Raw genomic sequence first — 18091 nt, forward strand, 5'->3', positions numbered from 1 at the left:
AGATGATGCCCCCCCCCAGATGCTGGACTACAATTCCCACCATCCCAGGCTGTGTGGCTGGGGATTTTTTTTAACATTTATTGTTGCATCTATATACCGCCTTTCATTAAAAGACAACCCCAAGGCGGTTTACAAAAGTTAAAACATACAATCAAAAGACAATAAAAATATTAAGCTAAAAAATATAAAAACAAACCAAATTTAAAATCTATAAAATACAAGCATAAAAACAATACAACAGGTAAAAACACACAGAAGCTGCAGTAAAAATGATTATGTAAAAGCCTGGATAAAAAGCCAAGTTTTAACAAGCTTTCTAAAAGCCGTGATGGAGTCTGAGGAGCGAATGGCCACTGGGAGAGCATTCCAAAGTCTGGGGGCAGCAACAGAGAAGGCCCTGTCCCGAGTGCACGACAGCTGGGCCTCTCTCATTGTCAGCACCCGGAGCACGGCCCCCTCAGATGTCCTCGTCTCTTTGGCATGGGAGTTGTAGTCTAGCAACAGCTGGATGGCTAAAGTTGTGCAGATCTGATGTAGCACATGGGAGCCAGATTATTTATTATCCAAGGCTAGTCATAGGAATCCGATTATTCCCACCAGGTGTGAGGAGGCTCTGTGTCCGGGCCCACTAGTCTTAATTCCTCTACATAAACTGCTTTGGGAAATTCTTGTTGGAAAGCGGTACATAAATATTCATAGTGGTAGCAGTAGCTGCCCAACCACAAGGCCTGCCCCCTTGGTTCACCACTCCTTAGTGGCAATCCAGGTCACCTGGGAGAATCTAATGAAGCCTTTCTATGCAAGCAGCAGGTACAATGGCAAGAATGCTGCACAGCAGGAGGAGCGTTCGTTGTTCAGGCTCTGTGTTTGGGCTAGCGGCCAAAGAGAATGCCTTGCAGCTAAGAACACTATATGGAGAGAGAATATACTGTTTAGTAAATGAACATATAGAGAACTTTGAGCAGCTGTTACTTACGCTGGAGTATATTCCTTTGCTCCAGTTCTTCTGCAGTAGGTCTCTGACTTAGTCGCCTAATTAAAAAAAAGAGAGAGAGAGGAAAAGATCAGTCAAATGCATCATTTTAGAACACACACACACACACCCCGATCCCTCTACTTAGCATATTCTCAGAGTGGCCATCAGAAAATCAGAGATTTGAGGGAGCAGAAATTTTCCAAAAAAGTTCCCCATACTTTATTTTTTAATGGGGAAATGTCAATTTCTACTTAAAAACATTTGAGATACAGTGAGGATAAGTTAACATGGTGGAGGTGTGTGTTTGGTTTTACTGTATAAATGGGTCAAAAAACATGCCAAATTAGATCAGAACCCGGGGCATCATGAAAATTGGTAGAGCATTTTCTTGAAAAACATATATATAAATGTTATGCAAATGATAGGGGAATTTGCATGGGAATTGTTTGCAGAAAATTTTCCAATTCAATTTCCTTCAGAAAACTCACATTTATGCAGAAAACCATGTCTTTCCCATCATGCACACTCAAATGATCATCTCAAAGAAGAGTTATGTATCCTAGCATCCAAATAATAAATCATGCTGTAGTACACGTGAGGCTAAGATGCATCTGTACCAGATGTCCATCCCGTGATTTATCCCAAGACTTGGCAAAGCAAATGGTGCATCCCATTCTGAGTCCCAAAGTGAGGTTCAATTCCCAGTGTTCTTAAAAAAAGTGACCACCTCCCCCCCAAAATTCCTCACAACAGTGAGCACTGCCCCCTGCAAACCGGGACCCTTGTGAGTAGAACTGCTCACAAATAATTGCCAAGCTTTCTACCTGAAAATACCAGGCTAGAGCCCATCTCACTCATTGGTAAGCCTTCCAGCATGGAATTTGTCAAGCTAAGCTGGGGTGTCTGCACTTAAGCAAGTTTCAGGAGGTGGTAGGTACTGGTTTCTTTGTTTGCAGATCTGTGGGTAAATGCCACAGCTTGCCACAGCAGGCTAAGGCACTGATATGCTAGTAATTTATGTGCTGATGCACAAAAAGATATTTTGCCCTGCCTTATCCCAGAAACAAATCTCCTGGTGTTTACTGTGGCTATTTTGAGGTAAGGAGCCAGGGACAGACAAGGTAGACAGAAGAAAGACATTTTAGAGATCCATTCCTCATATTCCAGCATCAGTTCAGCAACTTCCTCCCTAACAACTGCATTCCAGTAGAGAGGAAAGCTTTCTCCAAGGATGGATGAATTTAAGGGGATTCCAAATGGTTCTGATTTCAGGGCGGAGGGAAACAGTTCCAGTCCCTGCAGATCAGACCACAAGATGCCTCAGCCTGCTCTGGTTCCCAATCAGTCCATAAGGCAGATCAGCACAAGGCCAGAGCAGACTGTGCAGCCGAGGTCCCAAGAGGAAGAGTACCCACGATTCTCTGGGGTATACACTACAGTCCCCAGCTGGGCCTGTGATACACTTTCTTCTTCTTACCTGATCAGCGTTGTCCCAATTTGCTGCCGAATTTCATTCCACTCCTCCTTGCTCTTCCGAGGAAAAGTGGTCTCTTCTGATATCTCCTGCCGGGAGGCTATATTGCCCAGTTTCATGGCTAGAGTATCTTTCCTCTTGACCTTGTTGGCTAGCGCAGCTTTAAGAAGGAAGAATTCATCATTAAAGCAAGCTAAGATGGCTGCTTCTCAGTTAGCTATTCCCACAATTTACCCAGATGTGGATTACCATCTTCAATTATTGGCTGAAGATGGTATTCTCTCCGATGGGGCTGGCCCCACTGATACTTGAAGGCAGTTTCCAATCACGGTGCAAGTCAGCTCTTAAAGCAAAGCTTGTTTTCCATGGCTTTTCTTTTGAATATGAACAAGCAACAAGCAAAAAAGGCTGTAAAGCAAAGAATATTAGATATGGAATGGCAACAGGAGATGAACAGGGTCCCAAAATGATTCAAGACATGGGGACTTTCCTTCAGTACCAAGCCAGCTGATTACTGTCAAGCTCTAACCATTCCTAAGTACCGTAGAGCATTTGTGCTGTCCCACTTTGATGTATTACCCTCCGCGGTTCTATATGGTAGATACGGTAGGGTTCCTTACTCTGAACACTACTGTCCGTGTGATGCACAGGCCATAGAGGATGTGGATCATGCTTTATTATACTGCAATTTTAGAGGGACTTGCGAGAGACTTTACCCTTGCGAGAGGCAGCTTCCTATGATCCCAACCATCATGTTAAAAGGCAACTGGTATTCAATTACCTCTGAACACCAGTTGCAGGGTTAGGGGGCCACAGGAGGGACGGGGCTATGGCCTACATGCCCTGCTTGCAGACTCCTCAGAGACATCTGGTTGGTCTTTGTGGGGGGTGGGGGTGGGGTAAGAACAAAACTTTGTTCTGATCCAGCAGGGCTCTTAAACCCTTTCTGTCCCTGCCAGGTTAATTGATATAGCACCTCAATGGGCTGGATTGAGTCCCAAGATGGGAGCCTTACTGTTATGGCTTTCGTCTTCATCTTCATCATTCTCTTCCTTATATGGAATGGGTCCTTCAGAGTCCGAGTCGCTCGGCCCCTCTTCGTCATCCTCCACGGTCTGGAGTATTAGCCTAGGAATGACTGTAACTGATGGGGCCTCTCCAATGTAAACACGGGAACTGGAATGGTGCACCTCCTCCAGGTCGTCTTCTTCCTCCTGCTCATCATCGTCTGGACTAACAAAAAGGCACACAGTTTTGTTGTTGTTGTTGTTGTTATTAAACATTCAAAGCATTTATAGAGCTTGTGTAGGTATCAAACTTACTAACTTCACAGAGTACTGACCAAGCAGGGCTAGGTGAGTGAATCCCATGTTCCTAAAACTAGCATTTCCATGCCTGGAAAGGACATCAAAGCCAGGATTTCAGGCTTCGTTTCCTGGCATCAAAACATTTGCACAAAATATCATCCCTTTACCACCACCTTCCATAGAGGTAATGTACAAATATGACAAATACAATGAATATTTATATACTGCTTTTCAACAAAAGTTCCCAAAGCGGTTTACACAGAGAAATAATAAATAAATAAGATAAAGATAATCACCACTTTTAAAAAGTGCCTCTTTGCCCAGTTAACAGGGAATCTACAATATAGAAGTCCTAGCATTATCTATCGGTGGGTTTTAAAAAACAACCACCAAGAGAGACTTCTTGTGTTTGTCTGAGCTGAAAGAGAATCTCCACTTTTAAACCGTGCCTCTTTGCTCAGTGAGCAGAGGGGTACACAGTGTAGGTGGCCATCCATGGCCGATGGCAAGAGTGGATGCCCTCACTTCGCCCCTCTCCCTGGTGGCCCCTTGGCGTGAGGAAGATAATGAAGAAAATAGGAAGGAGTTGAGCTGGGGGACCCAGGTTCTCTGAATCCACCAACTCAATTATAGCTACACCCCTGGAGCTAGCTACATCTATTTGACACAGACTCACCCCCATATGGTGATGCAAACGGGGGTGCTGCTAGCTAGGTACAGAAACTATCCAGAGCCCCACTTTTGATAATTAAACTCAGTCATACCCTCCCCACCAGGAATTACCACATATGCTTTTTAAAGTCTCTAATATTGTAATACAACACCTATGAAGGCAGGAGCAGCAGCGAGGGAGGTGAGGCCAGGAGTTCCACTGCTGCACTTCCTATCTGGAAGAGGCCACGGAGGAGGGAGATGGCCGACGAGATCTGGGACTCTGAGCCCGCCACTGGAAGTCCATGCCCCACGGGCCACCCACTAGGAACGCCTTCGGATGCAATTATTTCACAGGGCAGAGTAGGTAACATCTTAGCTCCTATTAACCACAGCACTAGTGAGAATTTCTCTTTATTTTGAGTGACGCTCACCAATAGGGCTGTACACATTGCACCACTGGTACTGTTTAAGCACACAAGAACATAGGAACACCATTGCCTGGTACCGAGTCCAGCCTGTGGTCCATCTAGCTCAATATTGTCTGTAGTGCCTGGCAGCAGCTCTCCAAGGTTTCATGCAGGAGTCTTTCTCAGCCTTACCTGGAGATGCTGCCAGAGACTCAATCTGGGACCTTCTGCATGCAAGGCAGAAGCTCTGCCACTGAACTATGGCCCCATCCCATTAACCAATGCCTTACACACAACTCAGGGGCATGAGATCTACCCATTTGGATTATATGTCTGCTGCAGGAGGGGAGGGAAGAGGGCGAAGACTCTCCTCCCCTGCTCCTGATTGACTGGCTACATGCTAAGCTCAGTGTACTCCTCCCCTCAGCCTGACTGACAGGCTTCAGAAATTTAGCAGGCTTCAGAAATTTTTCAGTTTTCCCACTGAAATTAATAGGGTCCCATTAATGCCAATGGGAGTATTAATGAGTAATAGTCTGGATGCAAGCCAGTCTCATTCATAAAACACACACACACAAACACTATCCACAATATCTCTATGGGGTACTTCAGCTGAAGGTTTGCAACATAAGGGGTACACTTGTTTACAAAGGTTGGAACCCCCTGATCTAGGCAGTATGTTACTACATTAGAGCATCTGATGTTCACATATCACCAGCCTGAGAAACAGTACTCTTTATAATGTGTGGAGAGCAAAACAATTTAACATCTTCTTCGCCATGAGCCCCATCGCCCACTGAGATCATCCAGGGAGGTCCGTCTGCAGCTGCCACTAGCCTGGTCTGGGTGGGCCTTCTCTGTTGCTGCCCAGACACTCCAGAATGCACTCCCTGTCAAGATGAGAACCTTTCCATCTCTGACTTACTTTTTCACCCAAGCTTTTTAGTTTAATTGTGGTTTTAAACTGTTGTAAGGTTTTTAGTTCTGTGTTCTAGCTTTTTATGTTGTTGTGAGCTGTCCAAAGACTGAGGCTTGGGGTGGCATACACATTTGATAGTTTGACAGAGAGACTGATTTAAGCCTGAATTAGCTTTCCATAGGTGATGCTACAGGAAAGAGATATTTATTGTGAAATCACAGAACAGGACAGCTTAGCAACAGCAATTCCACAGTGACTCACACTTTCAGCAGCTCAATGGTGACCGGCAGTGACGTTGCTCTGCCCCCTGTGCTGTTCTCTCCGTAGGACTCTTCGTTCTCAAAGAGCAGCGAGTGAGCCCTGTGTGACCCGTCGGCAGGCGGAGTTGCTGGCAAGGGGCTCGTCAGGGCCTGCTGGATGCGGATGTGGAGGGGGAGCGGGGGCAGCCGAGGCTCTCCAAAGCCTTGCTCGGCCATCCTCTTGGCCATGTCCTGCACGGAGGGTCCTTCTGGATGGGTCTCCATCCGCAGTTCTGGGGAAAGCGGGGGTTCTGCCCCATGGGTGGAAGCAGACAGGGGGACATGTGGGGGCTCTGGGGGGATGTGAGAGGGCAGAGGGGGTGAAGGAGAAGGCGGCAGGTGAGGCGGCATCATGTGCGCTGGTACTGAGGAAGGGCGATGAGATGATGGCATCAACCAGTCGGGAGGATTCTTGGGAGGAGCAGCAGATTCAAGAGATGAGGACACATTCAGTGGGATGCCCCTCTTGGGAGGCAGAGGTGGAGAAGGTTTTGACAGAGCTGTGCCACTGTTGATAGCTTGAGACAATTCAGCTGGGGGAGGAAAAAAAGCCAATTACTTTTGGTCAGAGGAACATAGGAAGCTGCCTTAAATCATCAGTTCATCTAGCTCAGTTTTGTCTACCCAGACTGGCAGTAGTTTCTCCAAGGTTACAGGCAGGAGCATCCCCAGCCAAAGCAGCCAATAGTCAAGCTGTAGGGAGCTGTAATAGGGAGCTGTAGTCCAAAATCTGCAGGAGGACTGAAATTGTTGTGCAGCCCTGATGTAGACACTCATCCAGTGGAAAGAAATTTCCCAAGTGCCTACTGGCAGAAACAATATGTGAAGCAGAAACAACAGAGCACTGTTCCCTCTAACAGGGATTCCCAGCTGTTGTTGACTACAACTCCCATAATCCCCAAGCAAAAGCCATTGCAGCTGGGGATTCTGGGAGTTGTAGTCAACAACAGCTGGGAATCCCTGCTAAGTATTAGAGAAATACCGCAGTCCAGTGCTGGAGTTGGACTCCCAGATGTTATGGAATAGTCCTTCTCAGCCCCACCCTCACCCCCACCACTGGGAAAAAGAATGATATACAGCAAAAAGGAGAAATGAGATGGCATTCACATTCAGAAGCTGGATTTCTGCTCATCATTCCATAGGATTTCACAATATTGCCAATGGCCCCAGAATGTTCCTGAGATCAAGACAGGTGTTCTATAAGCATCTGTCATCAGCCACGCCTTCCCTTCTGCTTCTCTCAGGGAAGGTACCTTTCTTCACCTCCACACGGACTGTCAAAAGTCTACCCGGTCTCCGCTGAACATTAGCATAAGACAGGCAAGCAAGCAGTGGGACTTGCATCTGGGGGGCAAAATTTGCTCTGGGGACCCACATGGTCCTTGTTTAAATAGGCCTCGTGGGGCAATTGCGAACAAAGCAAGGAGAGGCTTTGCAGGTCAGCACAAAAGGTTGTTTAAAGTATCCTTCAAAAAGGATGCAACTGAAATAGGAAACGGTAACTTCTCAGACCTGATTCTGTAGATGGTAAATTTAAGCAAGGTTTTTGATTACACAGAATTCCTCATCACAGAGAAAGTAGCACTACATTAATCTGGAAGGCAGGGGGGACACACACAAAAGCCTGCTCTTGCACATTTGCTGTTTCATGTTGTTAGGAACATAGGAAACTGCCTTCTACCGAGTCAGACCCTTGGTCCATCTAGCTCAGTATTGTCTACACAGACCAGTGGCGGCTTATCCAAAGTTGCAGACAGGAGTCTCTCTCAGCCCTATCTTGGAGATGCTGGGAAGGGAACTTGGAACCTTCTGCATGCAAGCACGCAGGTGCTCTTCCCAGAATGGCCCCATCCTCTGCGGGGAATATCTTACAGTGCTCACACACATATAATCTCCCATTCAAATACAAAGCAGGGCAGACCCTACTTAGCAAAGGGGACAATTCATGCTTGCTACCACAAGACCAGGTTTCCTCTCTTCTGAACCTGCCACATCAACCCCCGCAGGCATCTTTTCATCAATTCAGACAAATTCTTTATATGGATCTATGCTTCCAGACCCTAAATTAAGATTTCATCATCACTGAAAGGACCAGTGGTGGCCTCCATGAACACTAATTGTGGCTCCCTGACTAATTGTTTATTGGGCCTGAGCAAAGCTCCAAACAATGGTGAAGACTCTGCACAGCCCTCCTGGCACCATGAGGAGATGACTGTTCCCACCATGCAGTGCTCTTGCCCTCCTCTTTCAGGGAAACTAAGCCTGCTTGAGTCCCTGGCACCATCTTGGAAGGTGTGCTGGGAAGTACAGCCCTTCTCAGTGATTTCCTCCTAGAGCTCTGAAGAGAGAACTCCGAAAAGTGAAGTACTGCACAGTGGGAAATGGCTCTCGCACGGAAGATTTGTTGCCAAACCTTTACTATTGACAAATAGTAAAGTTCCATGGCGTAGCAACCCTGCCGCCTCTGTGGTTGGGATTCCCATGGCACTGGGATTTATACCCAGATTTTGCAGATTGTGAGGCGTCCCGCCCTGTGGCAGCCAAACTGGTTCGGGGAGAAGCGTAGGCTGCTGCTCAACACGCCCATGCCCACTGACTAGCCTAGCCGGTTACATACGCACACCCTAATATGGTGCACATAATTTCCACATTGACATGGAGCACTGGGTCATGTCCCCACTTCCTGTGGGAGCCAACAAAATAGTTCCCTCTTTTCTTGCAGTGAGCATTTCTCTTCCCCTACATTTCCTTCTGAAGAGGGCTGAGTCATCTGTGTTTTATTTCAGTTACACCCGGGAAGGTCAATCCGTTTGCTTCCTCTTCTTAGGAGCCTTGCACTAAGAACAAGCAATCCATGTTTCCAGGGTAGGGCAAGAAGTGCAGTACTGAGGCAGGCCACAAGAAGCAGCAAGAGAAAACATACCAAAGAAAACCACATGGTTCTGTGGTGGTCAGGAGTTGACACCAACTGGACGGCAAAACTTTTGCTTACTTTGGGAGGCAGAGACATGGGTGCATTTTCTCCAGTTGTCCAGAATTTCCAGCTTCTCTTTGCACATTTCAAGAGTTCCTCATGGTTCACAGTAATTCTGGCTGACAAAGGCATCACTCTGGAGCAATATTCCCTGTATCAAGTATTCCCAGATGTTGCTGACTCCCATCATCCCATCATCCCCAGCTGCAAAGGCCTTTGACTGGGGATGATGGGAGTTGTAGTTAGCCACACCTGGGAATCCTGGTTACAGGGAACACTGCCTGGAGGATTCTCCAGCTCCTCTCATGGCATGGCCCAAACCAGAAATGGTCCAACCTCAGACACAAGCCTTGCAGAGCACTCCTATACTCCGAATACAAGCAACTGAGCAAGAATAGAATCTGGCCATTATTTCACATAAAAGCCCTGAACCAGCTGGCTGCTATATAAAGTTAAGAAAAAACTAAGGATTCCCTCACTTAATGGTTGCAAAATTAGTGTCACTTCTCCGAGGTTAGAAAGGAAGATAGGAAGCTGCCTTCTACCGAGTCAGACCATTGGTCTATCTAGCTCAGTATTGTCTGCACAGACTGGCAGTGACTTCTCCAAGGCTGCAGGCAGGAACCTCTCTCAGCCCTATCTTGGAGATGCTGCCAGGGAGGGAACTTGAAATCTTTTGCTCTTCCCAGAGTGGCTTCATCCCCTAAGGGGAATATCTTATGGTATTCACATGAAGTCTCCCATTCAAATGCAAACCAGGGTAGACCCTGCTTAGCAAAGGGAACAATTCATACTTGCTACTCTAGCTCTCTAATATCATCGCTCTCTAATATGGCTCTTGTCAATATCAATGTAGCCCTGAATGATCATGGCCTAGAAGAGTCTAGGTTTCTTCCAAGCACGTTCTGTAACCCCTGGGTCATTCCCTCCTCCATGTTAGGAACAAGATCTAAAGACACCCACCTACATGTTTGAACTTTGGCAGACCAATCCATTCTCATCCCTGGAATTCTACGGCAATGCCACTTCCCCTGACAGCTTTCTCCTCTTGCTTTTACATTGGTGCCTCCCCTGACAGGATCTCATGGCATCGCCCTGCAGGTTAGACAGTGTAGAATTACCTGCTGTCACTGCTTTGTTTGCCAAAAACAAAGGAATATTATACTTCACACTGAGGCGCCTGATTGTTCAGAGGAAAGTTGTGAAATCCGCCACACTGTGAAATCACAGCAGGTGAGCAAGAACAGGTGCGGGCTAACAAAATCTGCTTACATTCTTCTACTCCTTCTCCCCGCACTCTGGAAACAACAGGTGGCATGGGGCACTACCCTACACCCATTGCTGGGCGGTGAGACCTTCTTTCTTAAAGCTTATGGCAACTTGCTGCTCTTGGCTACAACACCCACCTCCGGCAGCATTAATTTCCAATTGGTCCAGGTGAGCCGTTTAGTTTGTGTTTATTCAAGCTCAGCTAAGACACAAGTGGAGCAGCGGAGAAATGCTTGACTAACAAGCAGAAGGTTGCCGATTCGAATCCCAGCTGGTACTATATCAGGAAACAGCGATATAGGAAGATGCTGAAAGGCATCATCTCAAACTGTGTGGGAGGTGGCAATGGTCAACCCCTCCTGTATTCTACCAAAAGAAAGCCACAGGGCTCTGTGGGCGCCAGGAGTCGAAATCGACTTGATGGCACACTTTACCTTTAAGACACACCCTAGAAAATACAACATTGGCTTGAGCTTCACAGCAGGTAGCTGTAACAACCAGAAGATTTCCCACACTTAACTGGAAAAATGCTTGCACCAAGCAAAGGCAGAACTGTGATAGCACCTGCTAGTAAGGCCTAGATCAGAGGTTCCCAAGTGGTAGTACTCCAGATGTTGCTGAACTACAACTCCCATCATCCCCAGCTACAATTTATTGTGGCTGGGGAAGATGGGAGTTGTAGTCCAGCAGCATCTTGAGTACCACAGCTTGGGAACCCCTGACCTAGATGGGCCCCACCCCCACCCCAGTTCTTTCCTGTTAAATATGTGGAGGTGGGGTCATCTTAGATTCAGACTCCTCTTTCTTTGGGGTAAATAAAGGTAAAACTTGTACTTGGCCTCTATCTTTAAGGCATCGTTTTACATTCAGAGTCACCTTCTATTTGGGTAAATACAGTATCAATATCCAGGCAGTCCACCTTTTCATGTAACAGGGGGATGGGGCGGCAGGAGGGATATATCTGAACTTTTAAAAACCTTGTGTGCTGTCAAGTCAATTTCGACTCCTAGTGCCCACAGAGCCCTGTGGTTTTATTTGGTAGAATACAGGAGGGGTTTACCATTGCCTCCTCCAGAGCAGTATGAGATGATACCTTTCAGCATCTTCCTATATTGCTACTGCCCAATATAGTACCAGCAGGGATTCGAACAGGCAACCTTCTGCTTGTTAGTCAAGCATTTCCCCGCTGCACCACTTAAGGTGGTAGTAAGCTTATAAGTACACAATGTAATACAATCAAGCTTAAACACAATGGGTACATGTATTACACGTGACAATATGGAAAGTAACCACAAAAAGGACTTTGCTTTAGAAGTGGAGTTGTAACACAGGGCTTGACCATTCCCAGGTTCCAGCTGACCATGAGGTCCAAGACAGGCAATGGACAGATGTGACCAAGAGGAGAAGTGAGGAAGCAAGGTGGGGACCAGAGCCCCACGTAGCAGGGATTTCCAGATGACATTGACTATAGCCTCCATAATACTCAGCCAAAGGCCTTTGCAACAACTTGTTACAGGGAATGCTGGTGGGGATGGGTTGTTCGCTCTTCCCCCTGGTTGTATCAACCCATCACTTGCCTGAGCCAGACAGATGCAACTGAGAGGAGTAGTAAGTGAGCAAGCAAGGCATGGAGTTTGTCCCCTTCATGGAGCAGAGAGCACTGTTGTCTAGAGCTGCGTGATGTAGACTCCAGCCACACAGTGCCTGTAAGTCCCAAGCCAGACAGCTCTAGGTTGCTGAAGCCGCATCTAGGTCTGATCAGTGGCTTTAGATTAGCCTTCAACCAGTGGCAGCCTACCTCAAAGGAGCAACATGCTCCTAAATTGGGATCAGAGCAATCTCTCCACTGAAGGTATCTAGATATGCCAGGAAAGAATAGAGTCACCCCCATCTTGTCGCAAACCCCAAGGATGGAAGAAAGGGCAGTCTGGCTCCTAAATGTTGTGGCTGGCTCCTAGATCCAAGGAAAATTTCTCAAGGCTTGCTGTAACAGCTCTAAAGCTAGAAAGTGCCCGTGGTGGGAGATCAGCTGGAAGTCCCATGCGGACCATTCACATTGCAGTATGGGTGCTATACTGATATCATGCAATCATACAGTTAGGCTGTGAGCCCAGTGGGACAGAGAACTGTCTGCCTGTAAAGCGCCATAAACACAACTGGCACATCATAGGCAACATCATCATTGTCTTGTCTCAGGAACACGCACAGGGAGCAATAAGCTATGCTGCGAACATTCTACATATCCACGTGCTCATAAAGGCAGAGTGTGCCGTCGAGTCGGTGTCGACGCCTGGCGACCACACAGCCCTGTGGTTGTCTTTGGCAGAATACAGGAGGGGTTTCCCATTGCCTCCTCCCGCGCAGTATGAGATGATGCCTTTCAGCATCTTCAGCTGCTGCCTGATATAGGCGTTTCCCATAGTCTGGGAAACATACCAGCAGGGATTTGAACCAGCAACCTTCTGCTCGTTAGTCAAGCAATTCCTTACTGAGCCACTCATAGCAAATCTTAATCTGCCTGGCATGAGTCTCACAGAAACGTCCTGAGGGATAAAGACATAGCAGTCAATTCGTAGGGACATAGAAAGTGGCCTTATACTGAGTCAGACCACTGGTCCATGTAGCTCAGGATTGTCTACTCAGACCGGCAGCAGCTCTCCAAGGTTTGAGGCAGGCGGCTTTCCCAGCCCTATGTGGAGATGCTGCCAGGGTGTGAACCTGGGACCTTCTACATGCAAAGCAGATGCTCTTCCACTGAGCTATCGACCCATCCCCTAAGGCAGGACTGCACAACTTGGCCCTCCAGCTGTTTTTGGACTACAGCTCCCATCATCCCCAGACACAGTAGCCAATGGTCAGCAATGGTGGGATTTGTAGTCCAGCATCTGCAGAAGGAACAAGAATGTGCAAGGGGGATATCTTACAGTGCTCACATGTAGTCTCCCATCGAAATGCAGACCGAGGCAACCCCTGCTTAGCAAAGGGGACAATTCAGGCTTGTTTCTGCAAGACTGGCATAATCCCCAAGAGACTCCTCAGTCCCGATGTGGCCCGAGAGGGTTTTAGGGTCCTTCTTGCCCTTTACAAACCACAATGGCTTTACTGGTTCCAACTTAACAGCTTTAGTGCCATCTTAAAACTTGGCTTCGAGAATATCTCCTAAAATATCTAGGTGACCTACCACTGGGCAACGACCCATGTGCTCATAAACTTGGCAAGTGGGATATTTTCACAAGTGTTACTAAGAATCCTTTTTAGTCTCTCTCGGCAGCATTTGTGAATTACTATTATAGCCTTTAGCATGCCAAAGGTTCACTGTGAATTAAGATGAGTCCAAGAGGAAAGTGGTTGTATTTGTTTTTAATGCTTGACGCACTTTGAGTCACCTGTGAACAAACATGCTCTGAAGCCTATTTCCACCTATTCCATCAGTACTCTAGAGCAGAGACAGGTGACCTTGGCTCTCCAGCTGTTGCAGAACTACAACTCCCATCACCCCCAACCACAATCTACAAAAGTGTTTCCCAAACTCTGGGAAAGAGCTGGTCTTGTGGTAGCAAGCATGAATTGTTCCCTTTTCTTAAGCAGGATCTGTCCAGGTTTGCATTTGAATGGGAGATTACATGTGAATACCATTATATACTCCCCTTAGGGCAGTATTTCCCAAACTGGGAGCCTCAAATGTAAGGGATGGAGCTGCTCTGGGATGAGCAGAAGGTTCCATGTTCCCCCCCTGGCATCTCCAAGGTAGGGCTGAGAGAGACTCCTGCCTATAACTTTGGAGAAGCTGCTGCCAGTCTGTGTAGACAATACTGAGCAAGATGGACCAATGCTCTAACTCGGTATAAGGCAGCTTCCTATGTTCCTAATCTCGGGTCCCAGATGATGTTAGACTACATCTCCCATCATCTCCATTGTGTCTGGGAATGATGGAAGTTGTAGTCCAACAACATCTGGAGACACAAGGTTGGGAACGTTGCTCTAGAGTTGACTACTTCTGCAACTGAGGCCTTCTCCATAGCAGCAGCAGCTGGGTGGACATCACTTCTGATCCAACTGGCAAAATGCATATATATTTGTTAGAGCAGTGACAACAACATACAAAGTGGAGAATGGATAAAACAACCTCGGGAGTTGAAAAGGTCCTCAGGACTTCCTCTCATCCACATGGAACTAGGATTGATTGAAGCAAACCTTCAGGAAAGGCCTGCACCCTGAGAGCCACTCACCTATTAAGGGGTTGCTGTTCCTATTCACTGGCTTGGGGGGTGGAACAGGGGGCTGCTTGGCAGGTGCTGCATGGGTGGTGTTCGTGGTAGCAGTAGTGTGGGTGTTGGTGAGAGTAGAAGGCACAGTCCTCGGGGCTGGGGAAGGAGCCGTGGGGAAATGGGCCCCCTTGGCTAAGCTGGTGGTAGCCGCGGCAGGGGAGGAAGGCATAGTCCTTGCATTGCTGCTGACGGAGATCTGGTCCCGAGCCTGCACTTCGCCTGCCTCCTGGGAAGACAAGGGTCGTTTGGGAGGAAGCAGTGGCTGCTTGGGAACATGGAACTCCTGGGCAGGCTCCACTTCTGAACCAGGATGGCTGCTGGATGGTCCTGCAAAGAAACACAGTGACATTTTAGGGCAATGGTGATGTCATAAGAACATAAGAACAACCCTGCTGGATCAGGCCCAAGGCCCATCTAGTCCAGCATCCTGTTTCCCACAGTGGCCCAAAAGATGCCCCTGGGAAGCCCACAGGCAAGAGCTGAAGACATGCCTTCGCTTCTGCGGTTACTCCCCTGCAACTGTCATTGAGAGGCATCTTGCCTCTGAGGCTGGAGGTGGCCTATAGCCCTCAGACTAGTAGCCACTGATAGACCCGTTCTCCATGAATTTGTCTAAACCCCTCTTAAAGCCAGCCAGGCTGTTGGCAGAGAATCCTATAGGTTGATTTTTGGTCACCATATCTTTAAGGACGACATTTGTAGAACTGGAAAAGGCGCAGAACAGGACAGCCAAGGGTATTATCTACTAGATCCTTTATAGCCATCCTTTCCTTTTTAACAGTTATATCTCACTCTTCCTCCAAAGAGCCCAGAGCTACATACATAGTTATGTTCATCCCCACAACAACCCTGTGAGGTACGTTAGGCTGAGAGATCAAAGCGCCCCAGTGTGTTTTGTGGCTGAATGGGGCTCTGATGTTTTCCGAAGGACTTTACTTTGCCCAGTTCAGGCTCAGCCTGAACTGTTCTTCACTGCAAGGCTCAGTGGCCAGTGGCGGCTGTTAGGCCTGTGCGGAACATCAGCCCAAGTAAAATACTCTGCCCAGCCCCCTGGCACTGCTTAAAGGTGACTTTGCCAGCACTGGTGGGGCTTTTTAAGTGAAATGGAGCCCCCTCAAGCCCCTATACCACCCAAGAAGATGTGTGCATGCTGCATGGAAAAGCATAGCCCTCCCCAGCATTTCCCCCATAAAGCTCCACGGGGAAAGCGCCAGGAAGGTTCCCAGTGCTCTGTGTGCAACTTCCAAGTTTGTGCTGGGGCTCTAGAGTCTCCATTTCTCTTAAAGGGCCCCACCAGCCTGGGAAAAGTACAACATTATGCAAAGCTCTGGTGCTATAAGAGAGATCATCAGGAGATTTGGTGCAGGGTGCTATCAGTATGCTGATGACACCAGATCTCTTTCTCCACGCCATCGTCATCAGGAGAATGCATAACCTCCCTAAATGCCTGCCTGCAGACGGTGATGGGCTGGATGAGGGATGATAAACAGACTGAATCCAGATAAGATGGAGGTACTGTCATATCTACAGAGTACTGTCTACACTGACTGGGAGCGGCTCTCCAAGGTTTCAGGCAGGAGAGGTTCCAGCCCTACCTAGAGACCTTTGGCACGCAGAAGGTAGGGATGGCGGGAAAAGCAACGTGGTGTTTTGGCAAGTTTAAAAATAGCAACAGCAGCACCAGGGACTGTGGCAAATGAAACAGAGCTTGGTGACAAAGGCAGCAGTCCCTCCCAGACTCTTGTGGCTTGCAGACACAGTTTTCTGTTCTGACTGGACCCATGACATGGGATCAGAACTTCAGCCTCCTAACTAGTCAGCCTTTGTGTAGCTGTCATAGGAAAGAGCAGAATAATGGTTTCCTGCATGGGTGCAATCACACTATAGAGGAACAAGTTATTTCTGGTTCCAGTCATGCATCTATCCTTCATGGTTGCTGAATATTTTATTAGCTTAATTGCTGCTGATTTGTGGTGGTTTTGTCTGGTACATTTTGATGCTGCATGTTTAGAGCTTTCATGTTCCATTTTGAACTTATTTTGTAAGTTGCCTTGAGGCGTGCAGGAAAGATGGGATATAAATCTTTGAAGTGCTTCAACATGTTGGAAGTTCACTCCTCCACTCAGAGCACTGAATTTGCTCTGCTAACTGAGCAAAAAGGCACCTTTTAAAAGTGGTGATTCTCTTTATTGGGCAGGGGGAGAGCAACTGGCCCAATCCATCCCCAGCACAGCATCCCTCCAGGGGCTGTTGCTGGTGTCTATCTTATGTTTCTTTTTTAGACTGTGAGCCCTTTGGGTACAAGGAGTCGTTTTATTTATTTATTTATATGTATGTAAACCGCTTTGCGGGAACTTTGTTGAAAAGCGGTTTATAAATATTTGCCATATTCATAATTTTGAATAGTTTTGCAAAGAGACTGTGGCGCTCAGCAAGAGAAGAAACTTCATAGCTCTCAGTCCCTTATACCCGACACCCAGTGAGTCATATTCATTCCCCAAGTTTCTGATCGGCAGCAAGCTATGGAACTGTGGGAAGACGGGGAGGTAGAAGAATTTGGCTGGGGAGTCATGGAGGCGTGTGCCAATTTCCCAAAATCAAGTACAAGACGAAGGCTGCCATTTATCAGCCTAGCATGGGTAGGAGGAAACCGCATCGGTGAGAACAGGATGGGTGGGGCCAGGCCATTGGAGCTTGTGTTGAAATGAGGAAATGTCTGTGGGTGGGGGGTGCTCCACAGAAGAGCCCCCAAACTGGTACTTTCATAATGAGAAGCTGGCAGTTAATGAAAGCGTTGTTTAGACATCCCCCACACTCCTTCTGCCACAAGCACTCGCACAACTCTGTCTCTCACCTTGCAATCTCTTTGGTTCCTCTGATGGAACAGGTTTCTTAAGGCTCAGTCTCCTTCCGGTCTCTTCCTCCAGCTGCGTTAAGCTGACAATCCCAGCACAGTCAATGGGGATTGTGTGTCCGTTCTTCAGTGTTGTGTGGCTGCCTTTTTCTAGATCCTCTCCATCTGTTTGGGTTTGAGGAGAGGAAGTTAATAGAAACGCATCAAGGAAAGCAGAGACATGGAAAGCAAGTTGGAGAAGCGGGCAGAAAGGAAGAGCCTGCAACAATTAAAGCTTTTTCTGCAACAGTTATGGGTCCTGCCACACAAGCACAGAGTTTGCAGATCAGGGCCAGTCTTCTAAAGTTGATGGTTGCTATACAAGCATGTCTCCACCACTTGTATGAGCTTCTGCTTCAATTGCAGGTTCTGATATGCTGAGATGGATGGATTCAGATGACACAACTATCTCAGCCTATCCTGCCCTGTTTCCCTCTGGGAACCAAACATCACTGGGCTATTTCAGGGTAACGGAATCAGGCATATTACCACTTTTTCCAATAACTGTAGCCATAAGCAAATTTTCAAGTTGTTATATATACCCACTGCCAAGAGAACATCTCCTACTATAAGGCCATATTTTTATAAAACCCCTTAAATATTATCGATAGTGTCTGAGACATGCGCAATATGTTGCTAACAGAATCAGAA

The 18091-nt window shown here is 47.3% G+C and overlaps 1 protein-coding gene across 8 annotated transcripts in view; it reads right to left on the bottom strand.

The window, feature by feature from the left end:
* PHACTR4 (phosphatase and actin regulator 4) overlaps positions 1–18091 on the bottom strand; it is a 121502-nt gene that overhangs the window by 9599 nt on the left and 93812 nt on the right. For all 8 annotated transcript variants that reach the window (XM_053267372.1, XM_053267374.1, XM_053267370.1 and 5 more), the window contains 6 exons: positions 17402–17566; positions 14509–14874; positions 5999–6569; positions 3466–3683; positions 2454–2610; positions 977–1032 (listed from right to left, as the gene is read on the bottom strand). In XM_053267372.1, coding sequence (XP_053123347.1) covers positions 977–1032; positions 2454–2610; positions 3466–3683; positions 5999–6569; positions 14509–14874; positions 17402–17566 — 1533 coding nt within the window. The remainder of the gene's footprint in view (positions 1–976; positions 1033–2453; positions 2611–3465; positions 3684–5998; positions 6570–14508; positions 14875–17401; positions 17567–18091) is intronic.

Source organism: Hemicordylus capensis, chromosome 7, assembly GCF_027244095.1.
Source record: "Hemicordylus capensis ecotype Gifberg chromosome 7, rHemCap1.1.pri, whole genome shotgun sequence".
NCBI lineage: Eukaryota > Metazoa > Chordata > Lepidosauria > Squamata > Cordylidae > Hemicordylus > Hemicordylus capensis.